A 22,287-nucleotide genomic window follows, 5' to 3' on the forward strand; every position below is an offset into this window, starting at 1 on the left:
CTTAAATTGTAAATGTGCCTTTTAAATGTGATTGCAAAAATAAAAGTGAGTGATTAAGTCTTCCACCTATGAAAACATTTTACTTTCTGGTGAAATTGTTAATGTGTTAGTTAAATATAGTTTTCCCCCAGGATAGGGCTAGAATCTCTAGTCATTTATGTTTTGTTTTCCATATTAGTTTTAACTTATACACATAGAGATCAAGATAAGTATCTTTATATATCTTCTTACTCCCTTAATTCAGTAAGAAATTGCTTCAGACCTTTGAAAAGTGAAGGACATTTCTATAATTTGGGATATAACAATCAATGTTTGGCTTCCTGTATTTTCCTGAGTTTAACTTATTAATACATAAAGGTAAGGAACAGCCTCATAAGTAGGTTTACCAAATTATTTAAATGTGCAAGAACTTGTTTACATTAATAACAGATAAAACTAAGATGCTTCTAAGGGCAAGCATTTAACCTACTGGATCTTATTTACTAGTTGAACATTCTGGTGAAGTTAGAAAAAAATGTTCCATGTCATCAAAAAGCAGTCCTTTCTGTTCTCTTTTCCAGTAAAGAAGTCTGCCAAGCTACAGATATCATCATGTGTCCTGTGTGTGATAAATACTGTCCATTCATGAGGCTGTCAGACAGCTGTGTATATGCCAAGGTAATTTCAAACTGTAGCACTTTAGATGAATTGAATTTAACATACAGCTTCCTGAGGGATGGTGGGTAACTCTATTCTGTCATTTCCAGTCTTTGATTTTCAAGTGAATGTTGTAGGATAGACTTATCTCCATCATTCAGTATTCTAATTCAGATATCTTTGTTAATTGTCCATGTATTTGGAAGGCATGGCTCTAGACATCATCCATGGAGCTGCAGCATGGCACAGTGTGAGGAGCACGGTGCTGGAGTCAGAGAAAGTTAGGTCCAAATTTTGACTCTGCTGTTTACCATTGCTCTATCTGGGAATAAGATATTTAACTTCTTTGAGTCTCAGTTTTCTCATCTGCAAAATGGAGACCATGTTGCTTGTTTCACACGGAGCTAAGGTGTGTACTGAGCATAGTGCTTGGTAAATAGACCTCAGTAAATGACAGCTATCATCATTTGCCTCCTCTTCATCATCATTATTGTCAAAATGACCTCCATTTAAGGCTAACTCAGACACTTAACCTCTTTAGCCCTGAAATGTGCCCCCTTTCTAAGAAACTCTTCTTTCATAGAAAGAAGCTCAGTCTTCTGAGCTTTCTTGTCTCTAAAATACAGGAAATATGTGTCCTCTCTGTCCTACCCTATTGGCATGACATGAGGACTAAAGAAGAGAATATATGTGAAAGTGCTTTGAGAAAAAAAAATACGTGGCACCACTATTTCTATTATGTGTGATTGCATATCTCTTTCTCGTGATATGCCTTACATTATTTCTTAAACATATTCCTCACATTCCTAGAGTTTTTTGATACTTAGGTGGTGGTGTCCCTAACACAAAACAATAGCTGAAGTTTGGGTTTGTGAAGACTTTTCCAAGAGCTACTGCCTTTTGGCTTGCCCAGATTCAGATATAAATGGCATTGGCAGATTTTATCCAGCTTTGGTAATCACTGAAGCCTGGATCTATCTAATTACTCTCTTGGCATTGCAGAGTTTTGTTCATTTTAAATGAGAGAACATTTGATAGGCAACCCAGGATCCCGCCTATCTATAATGTCTTTAGTACTGCAGGTGGCCGGTCTGTGTGGGAGGAGCCCAGACTGCAGCAGTGAGCTGTGGTTTTAGAAAGATTTGAGCTCTTATGTTGCAAGGGACAAAAAAAGCACAAAATGCTCTGAGCCCTATCTTTAGGAAACACTCAGATAGACCTGAGTGGATGAGGATAAATTTAACAGAGTGACTTTAGGACATAGAGATTTGGTGAGCATCAAGAGCTTTGTCAGTAATATAATTTTGTTTAAAGGTCAGATATAAGCCTGAATGACTGAGGTTTTAAAATTCTGCTTCTGGGGAAACCCCAAAAGCAGAAGCCTAGTTTTTTTTTAATGTGGAAAGATATACTTGAGTAAAATTCTCTTTTTAGGAGATCCTTAATAATTCTTTTAAAGAATCATCATGAATAGTTTATGAGTGCTCAGATTTTATAGGGGCTTATTTTGGGAGTTATTCTCCCTAACTTAAGACCTAGAACAATAATAATTACAATAGTTACAGCTATAATAATAGCTAGACAATCTACATTGATTATTTCTAATTCTCACAGCAACTTCAAGATAAGTGTTATTATGTCCATTTTATTCAGAGACTCAAAGAGGTAAAAATTACTCATGCCTGGTCATGCAGCAATAAGTAGCTGGGCCTTGGTTTATTGCACTGCAAAACATGCCTTCTTTACCACTGTGCCCTACTGAGCCACAGGATGTTTAGATTCTGAATTTAACATTTGGCCTTGCCTAGAAACTTAGTAAAATGAAAGATAAAAAGCCTTAGAATGACAGAATTGGAGTTATACAGGGTTTCCTTTAGAAATATTTATTAGAGATGTCAGAGTGATTTCATGGGACTGTGGATACACAGAAATATTAGATCAGATTGGAGCTAGGATCTAGTCCAATCAGTGGCTGTTCTGCTGATAGGGATGCTGTATCCTTGACTCTTGTGTTTGCAAGAATCAGAAACCCAACTCCAACTGGCTTAGGCAGAAAGTGATGTAATGGTACATTTTGCCAGAACAGATACTGGGGTGGCTCACACTGTGGCATCACGAGGGCCTCACAGCCTGGAACTGGTCCTCCAGGGACCCTGCTGTCCCTGCCCACATGATCATTCTGTAGACTAGTTCTCTGTACAGCAGAAAAGACGGCTACCAGCTGCCTTGGCTCCAGGCTTACGTCTTCCTTCCCTTGTCTCCTTAAGTGGATTTTTGTGCTTATTTTAAACTCCTGGTCTGCTGCTATACTATGTCTATGGGAATCTTCTTTGGAGGGGAGGGGTTGTTGTCTTCCCCATATATTTCATTATTTTGGCCTGTGGGTACTTGTCCTCTGGAGGCATCAGCCACTTTGAGTAAGGGTCAGAGGCCAAGGCCAAGTTTGTCAGTCCTGGTGAGTTACAGAGAGGACAGCGTGTCCCAGGCACGACTGTGTGCTACCACTCTATCAGATGACTTTTCTGGTCATTTTTGTTTTTAAACCTGCTTAGAACAAAGCAGAATTGGGCACTTTCCCTTGATTGTAATCTGCCAATCTGCCAATGCTGGGGTTTAAGAGGAGGTGGACTCCATAGAGTGAATGCCCCGGGGCAGCTATCCAGGTAGCACCTGCTTTTCACCCATGTCTAACAGAGCAGGACTTTGAGCATTCCCTGATATTGCTCCAGGAACACCAGCACCTGTGGTGAGGCCTGCTTAGCTGATTTCTGAGGGAGGGGAAACTAATTGTCCAGTGGCCATTTGAGGGAGAGAGGCTAGAGTAGAGCTTATGTATTTCTCTAACCTGTGCTCTCACTCTACCTGGTATCTACAACCTACCTCTCCCCACACACCACCACCATCACACACATACCAGTTCAAGATAACCTCCCATCTCCCCTGAGGTTTCTCAGGGTCTTTGTTTTTTGTTTTTGTGTTTTGTTAGTTCCTGGAATCTACTACCTTGCTTCTCCAGGACTGATTTTGGCAGAAGGTGCCATCAGCTTAAGCTAACTGACCATCTCATTAGGAACCGGAAGCCCCTATAACCTTACCCCTCCTCATTTATATATTGTCAAATTGATAACTGCAGCAGAAAGCTGTCTGTTTCCAAATGTTTGTGTATCAGCCCCAGGGCAGTACTCTGATTGGTTCTGTTTTGAGCCATGTGTCCCTTGGGACCAGCAGGAGTTACCTGGAGAAAGGAGAATGGAAGACAGATGATCTGGGTAGCCAAAAACAATGATAACTGCAGTCCATTCTGGAATGGACACTGATGGTGCAAGCCACACTTTCTAGCAACTCTCAGTAAATACTCTGATAGAGGCTGGGCGCGGTGGTTCACGCTTGTAATCCCAGCACTTTGGGAGGCCGAGGCAGGCGGATCACCTGAGGTCAGGAGTTTGAGACCAGCCTGGCCAACATGGTGAAACCCCGTCTCTACAAAAATATAAAAATTAGCTGGGCATGATGGCGGGTACCTGTAATCGCAGCTACTTGGGAGGCTGAGACAGGAAAATCACTTGAACCCAGGAGGTGGAGGTTGCAGTGAGCTGAGATTGCGCCATTGCACTCCAGCCAGGGTAACAGAGTCAGAATCCATCTCAAAAACAAACAAACAAACAAACAACAACAAACTGATGGAGAGCACAGTCCAGTCAAATACCACTAGAACCTTCAAGCTTGGTTTGATACTGAGTGCCCAATATACAGCTTAACATTCCCTCTGGCATATGAAATAGATAAGCTTCAGACATTTGTCTCACAGTAGGTATTTGAGTGCTGCCCATCTCTCCTCTATTCAAAGAAAGAGAAACTTCTGGAATAATCTGAAATACTTCACATTCTGATATAACATGAAAATCCTGTTTATATTTGGTGCATTTTCGAAGGGACAATAAAGTATACTTTATAGGTAGCTATAAAGTACCCCCAAAAAAGGTGATTCTTTATGAACCTATCAGTCATCATTTCAATTTGTCACGGACATTGGTATTATTTATACTGGAGGCAGGAATGAGCTTGGCAGTTTTGCAGTAAAAATTGATATTTTTGCTTTCTTCTGTGGTGTTTGCAATAGAATATATTATTCTAGCAATAAAGTATTGCTAGCTGTCTTTGTGTTATGTGCAGTAGGTAAATATAGTGATTACCCAAGGTTTTAATAAGGGTAGAGTTGGATTTAGTTAATGGTTCTGCTCTTTTTTATAAGGCTGAAATCCAGAGGGCAGCCCAGAAAATGTTTGCTCAAAACTGCATAAACAAAATAGCCATGTTTTCAAAGTGAATAAATGAGGCATTAAAAACAGTGCTTGGGAAGTTGAAAACCTTTAAAGCAGCACTAACAATACCTTCCTGGTCCTAAATATAACTATATCCATACACATATGTACGTGTATAAGAGTTTTGTTGTGCACAAAAGGGAATTCTTAGTAGCACTATTGGGGCTGCTGATAAATGTTCAACTAGATGATAACCACATAAAGAGAACAAGTTGTATCCTCTGTATATGAACTACCTTGCAATTAGAGGAAGCTTTTCTTATTTATGGTTCAAAAGGAATATTCCCCCAACCCCAAACAAAGCCTGTAAAACTCATCATATAATCACAGCTATTTTTACAGAACTTGAAAAAATTTGAATTGGAATATCATATATGAGAAATTAGCTCAGCACTGATTCTTATTATTCATAGGTAACCCACCTTTTTGACAATGGAGCCACTGTCTTCTTTGCTGTTTTCATGGCAGTCTGGGGTAAGTGTTCTATAACCATAAAACTTGAGTTTTCCTCATATGCCCTGTGATATATTCCTTTAGAAGTTTCACTTTGCATGTGAAAGAAAGAAGCTTGAGTAAATGGAATTGGCTTTCCTATTAGTAGAAAATTGGTAAATAATTTATTGGGTTTGTTTTAAACGATACTGTAGAAGAAAGACATGTCTGATTTCTCTTAAACCTTCAACAATGTCATTAGCACTCTGTTATTAGAGTAAAATTTACTTTCTGTTGGACACAGAAATAAAGCTTGTGTACAACTTTAGTTTAGGTCAGGGGAGAACTGAAACACCATCTCAGTATATATAGGACTTTGTATTGTAAGTGGCTAACGTGTGAGTACCCATCTTTAGCTTTCTTCTAGCTCTGTACAAAATTACCCCTAAAAACAAGGCCTATTCACAGGACTGAACTGAGTTTTTTGATATCATTTCAAGCTAATATCCCCATCACACAAGGTGTGATGGAAACAGTCAAATACTTGGAAGTAACAGGACTTGATTGAAATCTCAACTCCCTTTACACACTAGGCTCTGTGATTTTTGGCAAGTTATTTAACCTACCTCTTTGTAAAATGGGTTAACTAATATATAATAGTCAAATAATTATAACGCCTCAATTTAATGATATAGAAAAACATCTCACAAATTCATGGAAAGCAGTTAATGGCAGTTACCTTTGGAAAGGAAGATTCATGGAAGAGTAAGTAAACAACGATGAGAGACAAACTTTATGCTATATATTTTTAGTCTGGTTTGAATTTTTTACAGTTATACTTTTCTCCCTTAACTTTAATTGCCAAAATCTGAATTTTGATTTAACAAAATGCTACTAACTTTAGACTTAGGCTCATCTTGTTCATTATGTCTGCTATGAATATTGGAATCTTCCCCATCTTTCAGGCCCCAGCTGAAATGTCATCTGCTCCAGCCAAAAGATGTCTTTCTCCTTTGAATTTCCATGGCATTTTGTTCTTAGGGCACTTTAAATTATTTTCACACGTAACTTGTCTTGCCTAGTATATTTATGGTCCTTGAGGACCATTATGATTATCAGAGGTCTCATATGGTTTGTTTTTTTTGTTTTTGAGATAGATGGAATCAGTAAGTTTCTGTTGGATGGATGGGTGGGTCAATGGATAGATAGGTGGATGGATGGATGGATGGATGGATGGAAGGAAAGAAGGAAAAAGAGAAGAAGAAAGAAAAAGAAATTACCAAAAGTATTTATTTATGATACAGTGAATGTATTTAAGAGGTCTTTTTTGATAAGTGGAAACATAAAACCTTGTTCACTTGAGGAAGCTTGTTCTTGATATGTTGTGTCTTTTGTACCTAGAGAGTGTCAAAGGAAAATTGTCCCACCCATCACAGCTCTGTTGAAGGGACATGTTTTGAACCCCATGACTCCAGTCCCTCTCAGCCAGTAAGCATTTGAACCAAGATCAGTTAAACCACAGGTTGGTGAGTGGCCTGGGAAAAGGCCTGAGGTTCTGCCCAGACAAGGACTGGTAGGGCCACCCAGATTCTTATTCCCCAGAATGTGGACTAGGAGAGTAAAGCGAAATAGGGAGTTAGCAGCAGGAACTGACACTGAAAAATACAGAGGGCAGGAGGGAGGGAGAAAAAGAAAGATTAAAATTGACCATTGGGTAGAAGTAGGGACCAGGAGGAATTAGGAGGCTGAAGTTATGAGAATCAGAACCAACCTAGAAATAGGTAGAAGCAAAGAACTAGTGGAAAAATTACAGGGCAAAAAAGCCAACTGGGAGAAAATGCAAGACAATCCCCCAGAGAGGAGCAAGGAGAGAGTATAGCCAAGTCATGTTATTAGTGGAGTGTCAGGATAAAGACCCAGACTCTTGTGGCTGAGGCCTCTCTCAAGCTTCAGGCTTCCATGTCCTGTTTCTGAATAGGCCATGTATTTTTTCCTGTAGGATTCCTGCCTCCCTTGGTGGACCTTGTGAAAAGCTTTCACTGTTCATGCTACCCTTAATGCTTCTCTGTCCCTTGCAAACAAACTAACCCTAACAGAATTTTGATTACAGGACTGAGCTCTCAGATAAAGAATGAGTATCTAGTTTTCCTAGAATCTATTAGTGTCATACACCATGATTAGGACAAGCCATATAATGCTTAAGCTTTGCCATGGTCACAAATGAGGGGACTTTGGAAATGTATTCATTTCCTAAACCAGTATTGTAAATGCTAAATGTATTCTGTAAACCTAAATGTATATAGTATTCTGTAAACCTAAATACTAAATGTATATTGTAAACCTAAATGTATTCATTTCCTAAACTTTTCAGGTCATAGCACACATAAAAATGAAAATATTTACACAGCATGCTGCTGTACATGGAGGAGCCTGCTCATGGCCATGGATAGGGCTGTCCCAAACACCCTAGCCTCAGAAGCCACAAGGGTTGAAAGGGGCATTATTATTATTCCTGGCATAGTCATTTAGAAGCTCTGCCTGGGGCTGCTAATTTACTGTGTAATGAGTTAATGCTTCTATATAAAGAGTGGTATCCTGATGGTATCCTGGAAGAATTGAAACACAAAACTTCCTTACCCACTTCAATATTTCACCAATTTCAAATATACTTTGAATTAAATAATGGTTTCTTCTCACAGTTTACCTCCTGAGACTACATAGAAGTAAATTTTGGTATGATGACATTTGTTCGTAAGGCAGAGGTTATTACTCTCCCCCACTACCTCCATTATAAAATAGATTGCATGCCCTCTTTGCAAGTTGTGTTTTATGTTATGGATGACAAATAGGTTTTGTTTTATCCCCTTGCCAACCTCAGCTGATTGGTGCTGGCTGCCTGGAGCATGAAGTTGAGAAGTTTCTGAGGTTGAAAGTGGGTGGATTGGAGATTTAACAGCCCTTGTGCTTTAGAGTATACTTTGTAAGACTCTGATGGATGTTCTATAATAAACTTTGGGCACAAAGGAACATTTTAGGGCCATTCCAGACAAGACATGCCTGGAATAATTCGCCCTCTAAATTGCTTTGTCTTAGATGACAACTTATTGCTTAAATCCCATATTATTCCCAGAAATGTGCTAGTTTGAGAAAAAGAATGAGTTGCCCCAAGTGTTTCTTTGTAGATAGAGATAATGCCTTTTGCAGAAATCTGAAAGAATCAACAACATTAACAGTTATATTAATGGCATTCATTTTTGAGGGATTACTATGTACTAAATGCAGTCCTAAGCATTGCCCATGTATCATCTCATTTAATCTCTCCAGCAAACTTTTAAAAAGGTACTGTTCTTATCCTCATATGACAGATAAGGAAACTGCAGCAGTGGCTAGAAAGTGGCAAAGCCAAGAGTTAAACTGGGCAGTCTGAGCTCCTCTGCTCTACTGCTAGAAATCAGGTATTGTTTGTTACCATTTCCTTCTGTTTTAGAGACCTGAACCTTAAAATAAAGGACTGCTATGCCTGTCCTTAGCCTCATTTATCCTGCTTTGTGACAGTGATGTTCTATAAAAATGTGTCAGTTCTAATGGAGCTCAGTTTAATGGTCTCAGGATCATCTCTTACGATTGACAAGTTACAGCATTAAAGAAAACAAATGCACTCTATTTTCAGGAAATTGCTAGATATGGAGCCGATGAGAACAGATGTAAGTGGTTTACAAGACTTCTGAAGGGCTGGGCTTGACGTGTTCATTTTGTTGCCTTTGCTTTGTGTGTTCACCAGAAAAAAATAATAAGGCTCCATCTGTAACCAGCTTGTAGCAACTGGGAGAGCCTTGGCGTTGGGTTAGGAATCCTGACAGAACTCTACTACCATTGTTCAGGTCACATCTGTGTGAGTGCAGGGCTCCCTGGGGATCCCTGAGGTATGCTGTGAGCCTGGGTCTGGGCTGGAATTACAGTGTAGCCCATTCCTCAATGCTCATTTTTGTTCAGAAAGGTCCACGGGGCAGAATGATTGTGGACTAAATAACTCCTATCCCGAGGGAAAAAAAATGAGTCATCAGGGAACTAGATGTTGGCAGAGACCTGTCGGGGAAGCAGATTATTTCCCTCTGTTCTGTTTCTGGTCTGGTTTGTTTTTTCTCTCTCTCTCCCCCTTGTTTTTCATTTTTTACTTCTAGGATTGCCAAAAGTTAAGTTATCCCCAGTAAACACACAAAGCAAGATCTACAAGGCTCTTTAATCAAAATGACAAGATGGTAATTATTTAGTGTGATCCTGTTAGTAATCGGTGAATGAAGTATGTCTCATTTAAAAAAATTAATTTTGCAAGAATCAGCCTTTTGTTTCTAGATATTTATGCTAAGTTTATATTTTATAGTCTTATCTACATGTTCAACAAAAAAAATGGTAATTGTATGTTGAAAAAGGTACACATTTACTGAAGGCCTACCATGTTTGTATGCACATTCACATAGGATACCTCATCAATTTCTCATCACCCATTAGAAAGAAATTACTAACCTCATTTTATAGATGAGGATACTGAGGCTCAGAGAGGTTATGCAACTTGCCCAGGATCCCAGTAGTTGATAAGATGTGGAGCCTGAACTTTAAACCAGATCTGGTCTGTTTCACTCCAGAGTCATTCCAAAGTGTGTCCACCATGTTGTGCATCTTCTGTGAAGTGTGTCAATTAAGATCTCATTAACTCATACACAAAAATGTGTTAGATGTGATCTCTGCTTTCAAAAATCTCAGTATATTAAAGGAGAGTAGATAATTATAATACAGGGCAAGTCCAATTTACAGTAGGCCAATGAGGGTTTATGTAGTCAACTTCCTGAGGCAAAAGGAAAAGCAGAAAAGGTTCACCCAAGAAGAGATATTGGAAAGAAGTCTTAGCTTTGCCAGGCAAAGTAGTGGGGTTGGAAGGAGGTGTAGATAACATTCTTAGGTGACAAGAGTATTTGTAAAGCTCTGAAAAGGAAGAATTGGCTGTTCAGAGTGATAGGGAGGTTGAGTGTGTATTAGTTTCTTAGGGCTGCTGTAACATAGTACTACAAACTGGGTAGCTTAAAACAATAGTTTATTGCATAACAGTTCTGGAGGCTCAAAGTCCAAAATCAAGATGTCAGTGGGATTCTGAGGGCTGTGAGGGAAGGATCTGTTCCATGCCAGTCTCCTGGATTCTGGTGATGGCTGATGGTCCTTTGCCTTCCTTGGTTTGTAGATGCATCACTCCTATCTCTGCCTCTGTCTTCACCTGGCATTTGCCCCATGTCTCTGTGTCTTCACATGGCTATCTTCTTCTCAAGACACTGGTCATACTGGATTAAGGGCCCAGCCTACTCCAGTTGTGACCCCGTCTTAACTAATTACATGTGCACTGACCCTATTTCTAAATAAGGTCACATTGTGAGGTACTGGGACCTTTTTTGAGGGGACACAGTTCAACCCATAGCAGAGCGCCTGTTGAAGGCTGAGAGCTACTTATCACAGGCCACTTGTGCTACAACAGAACATGGCTTCACGCTGTAAGCAACAGAAAGCCAACTGGAGTTATAATCCGGGAAGGGACATCATCAATTGTATTTGGGAAATAACTCTGGCAACAGTGCAGGGAGAGGTGAAAGTCGAGGCCAACTGGTGGCAGGCAGGCCTCTTAGAAGGCATTCTAGTGTTCAGTCAAAATATTACGCAGAACTTGACTTCAGAAAAGATCCAATTTCCAGAATAAAAACCACATGTGTAAAATGTTTTCCTAGCCTTAGTTATTTATAATATGCAAAATTTGGGAACAACATAAATGTCCAACAATAGAAGAACAGTTTGGTAAATTATAAGCAGCTATTATAAATTGCTCTTTCAAAGCATGTGATAATACAAAGCTTGTATTTAAATTTTTTTTAAAGTAGAGTATAAAGTATACAAGTAAAACATGATTTTGAATATATTAAATGTAAATGAAAACAGAAAGAAATGATGTCATAATATTAATGGTGGTTTGCTTTATGTGGTGGGATTGTGGGAAGATTTTTTTCACCTTTAAATATGATTTATGTGCAATAAAATCCAGCAACTTTAAGTGAACAATTCAACAAATTAGGTCAAATATATATAGTCATGGAAGCATCACCATAATGATGATATATAAGATAACTTTTTTTTTTTGAGACGGAGTCTCGCTCTGTCCCCCAGGCTGGAGTGCAGTGGCACGATCTCCGCTCACTGCAAGCTCTGCCTCCCGGGTTCACGCCATTCTCCTGCCTCAGCCTCTCGAGTAGCTGGGATTACAGGCACCTGCCACCATGCCCAGCTAATTTTTTTGTATTTTTAGTAGAGATGGGGTTTCACCATGTTAGCCAGGATGGTCTCGATCTCCTGAACTTGTGATCCGCCCACCTCGGCCTCCCAAAGTGCTGGGATTACAGGCGTGAGCCACCGCGCCCAGCCTAAGAGAACATTTTTATCCTCTCAAAAGTTTCCTCATGCCCCTGCAGTCAGTCCCTTGGCAACCTGAAACCTGCTTTCTACCACTGTAGTTTCAGCTGTTCTAGAATTTCATGCAAATTAAATTATTCAATATATAACATTTTGTGTCTGGCTACTTTCACTTCAGTTAATGCTGTTGAGATTCATTTATGCTGTTGCATGTGTCAGTAGCTGGTTTTTTTTTAGTACAGAGTAGTATTCCAGAGCCTGGGTATGTCATAATTTGTTCATCTACTTACCAGTTAATGAATATTTGTGTTCAGTATGATTTTTAACTATTATAAATAAACCTAGAAACTATTGGCTCTTCTAGTTTTTTTTTTGTACATTTTCATAAAAGCCTTTGCAGCCATTCATTTTGGATGAATAATTAAAAGTGGCATTGCTGGATCATGTGATAAGTGAATGCCTAACTTTGTAAGAAATTGTTTCCCAAAGTGGCCGTATCATTTTGTAGTCAATATCAGCATGATATGAGAATTCCAGGTGTTCCACATTCTCACAAGCACTTGGAATTGTCAGTCTTTATAATTTTAGTCATTTTAGTGGGTATATAGTATTATCCCATTGCAGTTTTAATTTGCATCTCCCTAATGAGTAGCGATGTTGAACATCTTTTCATGAGCTTATTTGCAGTCTGCACATCTTACTTGGTGAAGTGTTTGCTCAGATCATTTGCCCATTTGTTATTGGGTTGCTTGCATTTTTATTTTTTAATGGTGCCTTTTGAAGACCAAGAGTTTTTTCTTTTTATATAGTCTAATTTAAATTTTTTTCTGCCCTCGTTTTTTATGTTTTATTTATGAAATCTTTGCCAAACTCAAAGTTTCTAACATTTTCATCTATATTGTCTTCTAAAAAGCTTATCATTTTAGCTCATACATTTAGGTTTATGACTTATTTCAAGTTGGTTTTTGTATATGGCATAATGTAAGGGGCAGATTTATTTCTTTCCATGTAGATATCCAGTTTTCCTAGGACCATTTGTCCAAAACATAATTCTTTTCCTTTTTGAATTTTCTTGGTATGTTTTGGTTGAAATCAATGGGCCATATATGTATGGGTCTGTTTTCAGAATTTTTATTATGTTTGATGTGTATGTGTACACATGGCAATAATACACTGTCTTGATTATTATGGCATAATAACTGTTAAAATCATATTTTTCTTTTCAAAAATTGTTTTGCTGTTTTAGGTTCTTTGCATTTCCAAATAAATTGTAGAATCAGCACTTAAATTTCTTCAAAAAAAGTGTTGATATTTTGATTGGGATTAAGTTGAATCAACGTCAGTTTGGAAAGATTGAGTGTCATTTAGCTTTTTGTTTATTTACCTATTCTGTAATTTCTCTAAGCAATGTCTCATTATTTTCAATGTACAAGGCTTCCAGATATTTTGTTAAATTTATGCCTATATATTGGATTTTTTGAGTTTTTTACAAATAGTATTTTTCTGTAACTTCAATTGCCAGTTATTCATTGCTACTACATAGAAATACAATTAACTTTTGTATTTTAACCATATATCTTGCGACTTACTAAACTCAGTTATTAGTGCTTCTAGCTTTTTTATAGATTCCTTAATATTTTCAACATAGATGATTAAGAAATTTATAAAATAAATAAGTTTTCTTTCTTTCTAATTTATATGAGTTTTATTTCTTTTTCTTGCCTTATACTGGTTAGGACCTCCAGAATAATGTTGGATACAAGTTATGTACTAGACATCCTTGCCTTATGCCCAGTCTTAGGGGAATGTGTTTAGTCTTTCACCATTAAGTATGATAGAAACCACAGGTTTTCATAGATGTCTGTTATCAAGTTGAAGAACATTCCTTCTATTATTAGGAACTGAGGGTTTTTAAAATCATGAATGGGTATGGAATTTTGCCAAAAGCTTTTCCTGTATTAACTAAGACGATCCTGTTTCTTTCTTTCTTTTATTTTTTTATATTTTAAATTCTGGGATACACGTGCAGAATGTGCAGGTTTGTTACATAGGTATACATGCGCCATAGTGGTTTGCTGCACCCTTCAAATCGTCATCTACATTAGGTATTTCTCCTAATGCTATGTCTCCCCGATCCCCCTACCCCCCGACAGGCCCCAGTGTGTGATGTTCCCCTGCCTGTGTCTGTGTGTTCTTATTATTCAATTCCCACTTATGAGTGAGAACATGCAGTGTTTGGTTTTCTCTTCCTATGTTAGTTTGCTGAGAATGATGATTTCCAGCTTCATCCATGTCCCTGCAAAGGACATGAACTCATTCTTTTTTATGGCTGCATAGTATTCCATGGTGTATATGTGCCACATTTTCAGTCTATCATTGATGGGCATTTGGGTTGGTTCCAAGTCTTTGCTATTGTGAATAGTGCCACAATAAATATATGTGTGCATGTGTCTTTATAGTAGAATGATTTATAATCCTTTGGGTATATACTCAGTAATCGGATTGCTGGGTCAAATGGTATTTCTGGTTCTAGATCCTTGAGGAGTCACCACATTGTTTTCCACAATGACTGAACTAATTTACACTCCCACCAAAGTGTAATTAGCGTAAAAGTGTTCCTATTTCTCCACATCTTCTCTAGCATCTGTTGTTTCCTGACTTTTTAATGATTGCCATTCTAACTGGCATGAGATGGTATCTCATTGTGGTTTCGATTTGCATTTCTCTAATGACCAGTGATGATGAGCTTTTCTTCATATGTTCATTGCCTGCATAAATGTCTTCTTTTGGGAAGTGTCTGTTCATATCCTTTGCCCACCTTTTATAGGGTTGTTTGTTTTTCCCTGTAAAGTTGTTTAAGTTGCTTGTAGATTCTGGATATTAGCTCTTCGTCAGATGGATAGATTGCAAAAATTTTCTCCCATTCTATAGGTTGCCTGTTCACTCTGGTGATAGTTTCTATTGCTGTGCAGAAGCTCTTTAGTTTAATTAGATCCCATTTGTCTATTTTGGTTTTTGTTGCCATTGCTTTTGGTGTTTTAGTCATGAAGTCTTTGCCCATGCCTATGTCCTGAATGGTATTGCCTAGGTTTTCCTCTAGGATTTTTATGGTTTTAGGTTTTACATTTAATTTTTTAACCGATCTTGAGTTAATTTTTGAATAAGGTGTAAGGAAGGGGTCCAATTTCAATTTTCTGCATATGGCTAGCCAGTTTTCCCAACGCCATTTATTAAATAGGGAATCCTTTCCCCATTGCTGTTTTTATCAGGTTTATCAAAGATTAGATGGTTGTAGATATGTGGCATTATTTCTGAGGCCTCTGTCCTGTTCCATTGGTCTATATATCTGTTTTGGTACCAGTACCATGCTGTTTTGATTACTGTAGCCTTGTAGTATAGTTTGAAGTCAGGTAGCGTGATGCCTTCAGCTTCATTCTTTTTGCTTAGGATTGTCTTGGCTATACGGGCCCTTTTTTGGTTCCATATGAAATTTAAAGTAGTGTTTTCTAATTCTGTGAAGAAAGTCAGTGGTAGCTTGATGTGGATAGCATTGAATCTATAAATTACTTGGGGCAGTATGGCCATTTTCACAATATTGATTCTTCCTATCCATAAGCATGGAATGTTTTTCCGTTTGTTTTTGTCCTCTCTCATTTCCTTGAGCAGTGGTTTGTAATTCTCCTTGAAGAGGCCCTTCACATCCCTTGTAAGTTGTATTCCTAGGTATTTTATTCTCTTTGTAGCAATTGTGAATGGGAGTTCATTCATGATTTGGCTCTCTGTTTATCTGTTCTTGGTGTATAAGAATGCTTGTGATTTTTGTACATTGATTTTGTATCCTGAGACTTTGCTGAAGTTGCTTACTAGCTTAAGGAGATTTTGGGCTGAGACGATGGGGTTTTCTAAATATACAGTCATGTCATCTGCAAATAGAGACAATTCGACTTCCTCTCTTCCTATTTGAATACCATTTATTTCTTTCTCTTGCCTGATTGCCCTGACCAGAACTTTCGATACTATGTTGAATAGGAGTGGTAAGAGAGGGCATTCTTGTTTTGTGCTGGTTTTTGAAGGGAATGCTTCCAGCTTTTGCCCATTCATATGATATTGGCTGGGAGTTTGTCATAAATAGCTCTTATTAGGTTGAGATACGTTCCATCAATACTTAGTTTACTGAGAGTTTTTAGCATGAAGCGGTGTTGAATTTTATCAAAGGCCTTTTCTGCATCTATTGAGATAATCATGTGGCTTTTGTCATTGGTTCTGTTTTTGTGATGGATTATGTTTATTAATTTGTGTATGTTGAACCAGCCTTGCATCCCAGGGATGAAGCTGACTTGATTGTGGTGGATAAGCTTTTTGATGTGCTGCTGGATTCAGTTTTCCAGTATTTCATTGAGGATTTTCGCATAGATGTTCATCAGTGATATTGGCCTGAAATTTTCTTTTTTTGTTGTGTCTCTGCTAGGTTTTGGTGTCAGGATGATCTGGCCTCATAAAATGAGTTAGGGAGGAGTCCCTCATTTTCTATTGTTTGGAATAGTTTCAGAAGGAATGGTACCATCTCCTCTTTTTACCTGTGGTAGAATTCAGCTGTGAATCCTTCTGGCCTGGCCTTTTTTTGGTTGGTAGGCTATTAATTATTGCCTCAATTTCAGAACTTATTATTGGGCTATTCAGGGGTTCGACTTCTTCCTTCTTCTTCTTCTTCCTGGTTTAGCCTTGGGAGGGTGTATGTGTCCAGGAATTTATCCATTTCTTCTAGATTTTCTAGTTTATTTGCGTAGAGGTGTTTATAGTATTCTCTGATGGTAGATTGTACTTCTGTGGGATCAGTGGTTATATCCCCTTTATCATTTTTTATTGTGCCTATTTGATTCTTCTCTCTTTTCTTCTTATTAGTCTGGCTAGCGGTCTATGTATTTTGTTAATCTTTTTAAAAAAACAGCTCTTGGATTCTTTGATATTTCGAAGGGTTTTTCATGTCTGTCTCCTTCAGTTCTACTCTGATCTTAGTTATTTCTTGTCTTCTGCTAGCTTTTGAATGTGTTTTCTCTTGCTTCTCTAGTTCTTTTAATTGTGATGTTAGGATGTCAGTTATAGATCTTTCCCGCTTTCTCCTGTGGGCATTTAGTGCCATAAATTTCCCTCCAAACACTGCTTCCGCAGTTTCCCAGAGATTCTGGTACGTTGTGCCTTTGTTCTCATTAGTTTCAAAGAACTTACTTGTTTCTGCCTTAATTTCGTTATTTACCCAGTAGTCATTCAGGAGCAGGTTGTTCAGTTTCCATGTAGTTGTGCAGCTTTGAGTAAGTTTCTTAATCCTGAGTTCTAATTTAATTGCACTGTGGTCTGAAAGACTGTTTGTTATGATTTCCTTTCTTTTGCATTTGCTGAGGAGTGTTTTACTTCCAATTATGTGGTCAATTTTAGAATAAGTGCAATGTAGTGCTGAGAAGAATGTATATTCTGTTGATTTGTGGTGGAGAGTTCTGTAGATGTCTATTAGGTCCGCTTGGTCCAGAGCCGAGTTCAAGTTCTGAATATCTGTGTTAATTTTGTGTCTCATTGATCTGTCTAATATTGACAGTGGGGTGTTAAATCTCCCACTATTATTGTGTGGGAGTCTAAGTCTTTTTGTAGGTCTCTAAGAACTTGCTTTATGAATCTGGGTGCTCCTATATTGGGTGCATATATATTTAGGACAGTTAGCTCTTCTTGTTGCATTGATCCCTTTACCATTATGTAATGTGCTTCTCTGTCTTTTTTGACCTTTGTTGGTTTAGGTCTATTTTATCAGAGACTATGGTTGCAATCCTTGCTTTTTTTTTTTCTTTCCATTTGCTTGGTAAATATTCTCTATCCCTTTATTTTGAGCCCATGTGTGTCTTTGCATGGAGATGGAGTTCCTGAATACAGCACACAGATGGGTGGTCTTGACTCTTTATCCAGTTTGCCAATCTGTGTCTTTTAATTGAGGCATTTAGCCCATTTACATTTAAGGTTAATATTGTTATATGTGAATTTGATCCTATCATTAGGATGCTAGCTGGTTATTTTGCCTGTTAGTTGAGGTAGTTTCTTCATAGTGTCAATAGTCTTTACAATTTGGTATGTTTTTGCAGTGGCTGGTCCCAGTTTTTCCTTTCCATATTTAGTGCTTCATTCAGGAGCTCTTGTAAGGCCAGCCTGGTGGTGACAAAATCTCTCAGCATTTGCTTGTCTGTAAAGGATTTTATTTCTCCTTCGCTTATGAAGCTTAGTTTGGCTGGATATGAAATTCTGGGTTGAAAATTCTTTTTTTTAAGAATGTTGAATATTGGCCCCCACTCTCTTCTGGCTTGTAGGGTTTCTGCAGAGAGATCTGCTGTTAGTCTGATGGGCTTCCCTTTGTGGGTAACCCAACCTTTCTCTCTGGCTGCCCTTAACACTTTTTTTTTTCATTTCAACCTTGGTGAATCTGACAATTATATGTCTTGGGGTTCTCTTCTCAGGAGTATCTTTGTAGTGTTCTCTGTATTTCCTGAATTTGAATGTTGGCCTGTCTTTCTAGGCTGGGGAAGTTCTCCTGGATAATATCCTGAAGAGTGTTTTCCAACTTGGTTCCATTCTCCCCATCACTTTCAGGTACACCAATCAAATGTAAGTTTGGTCTTTTCACATAGTCCCATATTTCTTGAAGGCTTTGTTTGTTCCTTTTCATTCTTTTTTCTCTAATCTTGTCTTCACACTTTATTTCATTAAGTTGATCTTCAGTCTCTGATATCCTTTCTTCCGCTTGATCGACTCGACTATTGATACTTGTGTATGCTTCACAAAGTTCTCATGCTGTGTTTTTCAGCTCCATCAGGTCATGTATGTCCTCTAAACTGGTTATTCTAGTTAGCAATTCCTCTAACATTTTTTCAAGGTTCTTAGCTTCCTTGCATTGGGTTAGAACATGCTCCTTTAGCTTGGAGGAGTTTGTTATTACCCACCTTCTGAAGCCTACTTCTGTCAATTCGTCAAGCTCATTCTCCATCCAGTTTTGTTCCCTCGCTGGCAAGGAGTTGTGATCCTTTGGAGGAGAAGAGGTATTCTGGTTTTTGGAATTTTCAGCCTTTTTGTGCTGGTTTTTCCTCATCTTCATGGATTTATCTACCTTTGATCTTTGATATTGGTGATCTTCACCTGGGGTTTTTGAGTGGACATCCTTTTTGTTGATATTGATGCTGTTCCTTTCTGTTTGTTAGTTTTCCTTCTAACAGCCGGGCCCCTCTGCTGCAGGTCTGCTGGAGTTTGCTGGTTGTCTACTCCAGACCCTGTTTGCCTGGGTATCAGCAGTGGAGGCTGCAGAACAGCAAAGATTGCTGCCTATTTTTTCCTCTGGAAGCTTTGTCCCAGAGGGGCAACCCCCAGATGCCAGCTGGAGCTCTCCTGTATGAGGTGTCTGTCGACGCCTGCTGGGAGGTGTCTCCCAGTCAGGAGGCACGGGCATCAGGGACCCACTTGAGGAGGTAGTCTGTCCCTTAGCAGAGCTCGAGCACTGTGCTGGGAGATCTGCTGCTCTCTCCAGAGCTGGCAGGCAGGAACATTTAAGTCTGCTGAAGCTGCCCCGACAGCCACCGCTTCCCCCAGGTGCTCTGTCCCAGGGAGGTGGGAGTTTTATCTATAAGCCCCTGACTGGGGCTGCTGCCTTTCTTTCAGGGATGCCCTGCCCAGGGAGGAGGAATCTAGAGAGGCAGTCTGGCTATAGTGGCTTTGCCAAGCTGCAGTGGGCTCCACCCAGTTCTAACTTCCTGGCAGCTTTGTTTACACTGTGAGGGGAAAATTACCTACTCAAGCCTCAGCAATGGCGGACACCCCTCCCCCCCACCAAGCTTGAGCATCCCAGGTCAACTTCAGACTGGTGTGCTGGCAGCAAGAATTTCAAGCCAGTGGATCTTAGCTTGCTGGGCTCCGTGGGGGTGGGATCCACTGAGCTAGACTGCTTGACTCCCTGGCTTCAGCCCCCTTTCCAGGGGAGTGAACAGCTCTGTCTTGCTGGCATTCCAGGCACCACTGGGGTATGAAAAATAATTCCTGCAACTAGCTTGGTGTCTGCCCAAAAGGCTGCCCAGCTTTGTGCTTGAAACCCAGGGCTCTGGTGGCATAGGCACCTGAGGGAATCTCCTGGTCTGCAGGTTATGAAGACTATGGGAAAAGCATAGTATCTGGGTCAGAGTGCACCATTCCTCACAGCACAGTCCCTCAGGGCTTCTCTTGGCTAGGGGAGGGAGTTCCCCGACCCCTTGTGCTTTCTGAGTGAGACAGTGCCCTAGCCTGCTTTGGCTTGCCCTCCGTGGGCTGTACCCACTGTCTAACCAGTCCCAATGAGATGAGCTGGGTACTTCAGTTGGAAATGCAGAAATCACCCACCTTTTGCATTGATCCCACAGACTGAAGCTGTTCCTATTCGGCCATCTTCTGTCCTCAATCCTGTTTCTTAAAAGCTGGACAATATATTAATTAAATTGATTCATTATGAAATAATAGGATGATCTTGCATTCCAAGGATCCCACTTCATCATAATATATTACCTTTTATGAGTGTTGCAATATTTGATTTGCTAAAATATTTTCAGCATTTTTCCATCTGTCTTCATGAGGGTGATTGACCTGTAACTTTTTACTTCTAGTGTCTTTTTGTTATTGAGGTGATGTTGGCCTCATAAAGTGAGTTAGGAAATGTACTTTCTTCTAGAAAGTAGAAATGGTATTATTTCCATCTTGAATGTTTGGTAAATTGTACCAGTGATGCCACCTGGGCCTGGAGTTTTCTTTGCAGGAAGGCTTTTAATGCAATCTTAGTCTTTTAATGGATGGAAGTTTCTCCATGTTATCTTTTTTTTTTTTTTTTTGCCTTTGAAAGAGTCTGTTATTTTTTCTCAATTTGTGAATTTATTGGCATAAATTTCTTTATAATATTCTTTTATATTTCTAATTCCTATAGGATGTGTTATGATATCATGTTGATCATTCCTGAAATTGGTAATTAATGTCTTCTCTTTTCCTGTTCATTCTGTCTAAAAGTTTATCAGTTCTATTGATATTTTAAAGAACCAGCTTTTGGTTTTAATGATGTTTTTCTATAGTTTTTATGTTTCATTTTTCATTGATTTTTGCTGTTATCTTTCATTTTGTTCCTCATGCTTGCTTTGCATTTAATTGCTCCTTTTTCTAATTTCTTACGGTGAAAGCCTAATTATTTACGTGAGGTCTTTCTCATTTTCAAATATGAGTTTAATGTTATAAATTTCCTCTAAGCACTGCTTAGCTATATCCCCCAAATTGTGTTTTTATTTTTAATCAGTCCAAAATATTTTCTAATTTCCTCTGTGAGTTCTTCTATGATCTGTGAGTTACTGTGTAGAAGCATATTGTTTAATTACCAAATGCTTGGGAGATTTTCTAAATTTCCACTTGCTGTTAGTTTCTAACTTCATTCAAAGGACATAGTTTGTGTGATTTCAGTTCTTTTAAATTTACTGAGAAATGTTTTATGACCCACAGTATGATATCTTGGCAAATGTTCCAAGCACATTTGAAAAGACTAGTAGTTCCCCACATGGACACGCGGAGGGGAACATCACACACCAGGGACTGTTGGGGGGTGGGAGGCTAGGGAAGGGATAGCATTAGGAGAAATGCCTAATGTAAATGATGGGTTATTGGGTGCAACAAACCACCATAGCACATGTATACCTGTGTAACAAACCTGCACATTCTGCACATGTATCCCAGAACTTAAAGTATAATAATAATAATAATAAAAGATTAGTAGTTCCCCTTTATCCACAGATTTGCTTTCCACAGTTTCAGTGACCCACTATCAACCACGGTCCAAAAATATTAAATGGAAAATTCCAGAAATAAACAATTCGTAAGTTTTAAATTGTGCACAAATCTGAGTAGCATGATGAAATCTCACATTGTCCTGCTCCCTCCCACATGAGATGTGAATCATTCCTTGTTTGGCATATCCACACCGTTCACAATACCTGCCCATTAGTCATTTCTTAGCCGTCTTGGTTATCAGATACTGCCACTGTATCATAGTACTTGTATTCAGGTAACCCTTATTTTACTTAATTATGTCATCGAAGTGCAAGAGTAGTGATGCTGGCAATTTGGGTATGCCAAAGAGAAGCTGTAAAGTGCTTTGTTTAAGTGAAAAGGTGAAAGTTCTCAACTTAATAAGTAAAGAAGAAAAGAAAAAATCTTACACTGAAGTTGCTAAGATATACAACTGTAAGATATATTCTAACAGTTGGTAAGAATCTTCTATGCATGAAATTGTGAAGAAGGAAACAGAAATTTGTGCAAAATATATATAAGGTTCAGTAGTATCTGTGGTTTCAGGCATCTACTGAGGGTCTTGCAATGTATTACCTGTGGATAAAAGGGGACTAGTGTATATTCTGCTGTTGTTAAT

At 38.7% G+C, this 22,287-nt stretch overlaps 1 protein-coding gene across 4 annotated transcripts in view; it reads left to right on the forward strand.

Moving 5' to 3' along the window:
• ANO4 (anoctamin 4) overlaps nucleotides 1-22,287 on the forward strand; it is a 425,083-nt gene that overhangs the window by 337,577 nt on the left and 65,219 nt on the right. For all 4 annotated transcript variants that reach the window (XM_054444369.2, XM_063646628.1, XM_063646629.1 and 1 more), the window contains 2 exons: nucleotides 561-657; nucleotides 5,372-5,432. In XM_054444369.2, the coding sequence (XP_054300344.1) occupies nucleotides 561-657; nucleotides 5,372-5,432 (158 nt within the window). The remainder of the gene's footprint in view (nucleotides 1-560; nucleotides 658-5,371; nucleotides 5,433-22,287) is intronic.

The sequence above is a fragment of the Pongo pygmaeus genome, chromosome 10 (genome assembly GCF_028885625.2).
Source record: "Pongo pygmaeus isolate AG05252 chromosome 10, NHGRI_mPonPyg2-v2.0_pri, whole genome shotgun sequence".
Taxonomy (NCBI): Eukaryota; Metazoa; Chordata; class Mammalia; order Primates; family Hominidae; genus Pongo; species Pongo pygmaeus.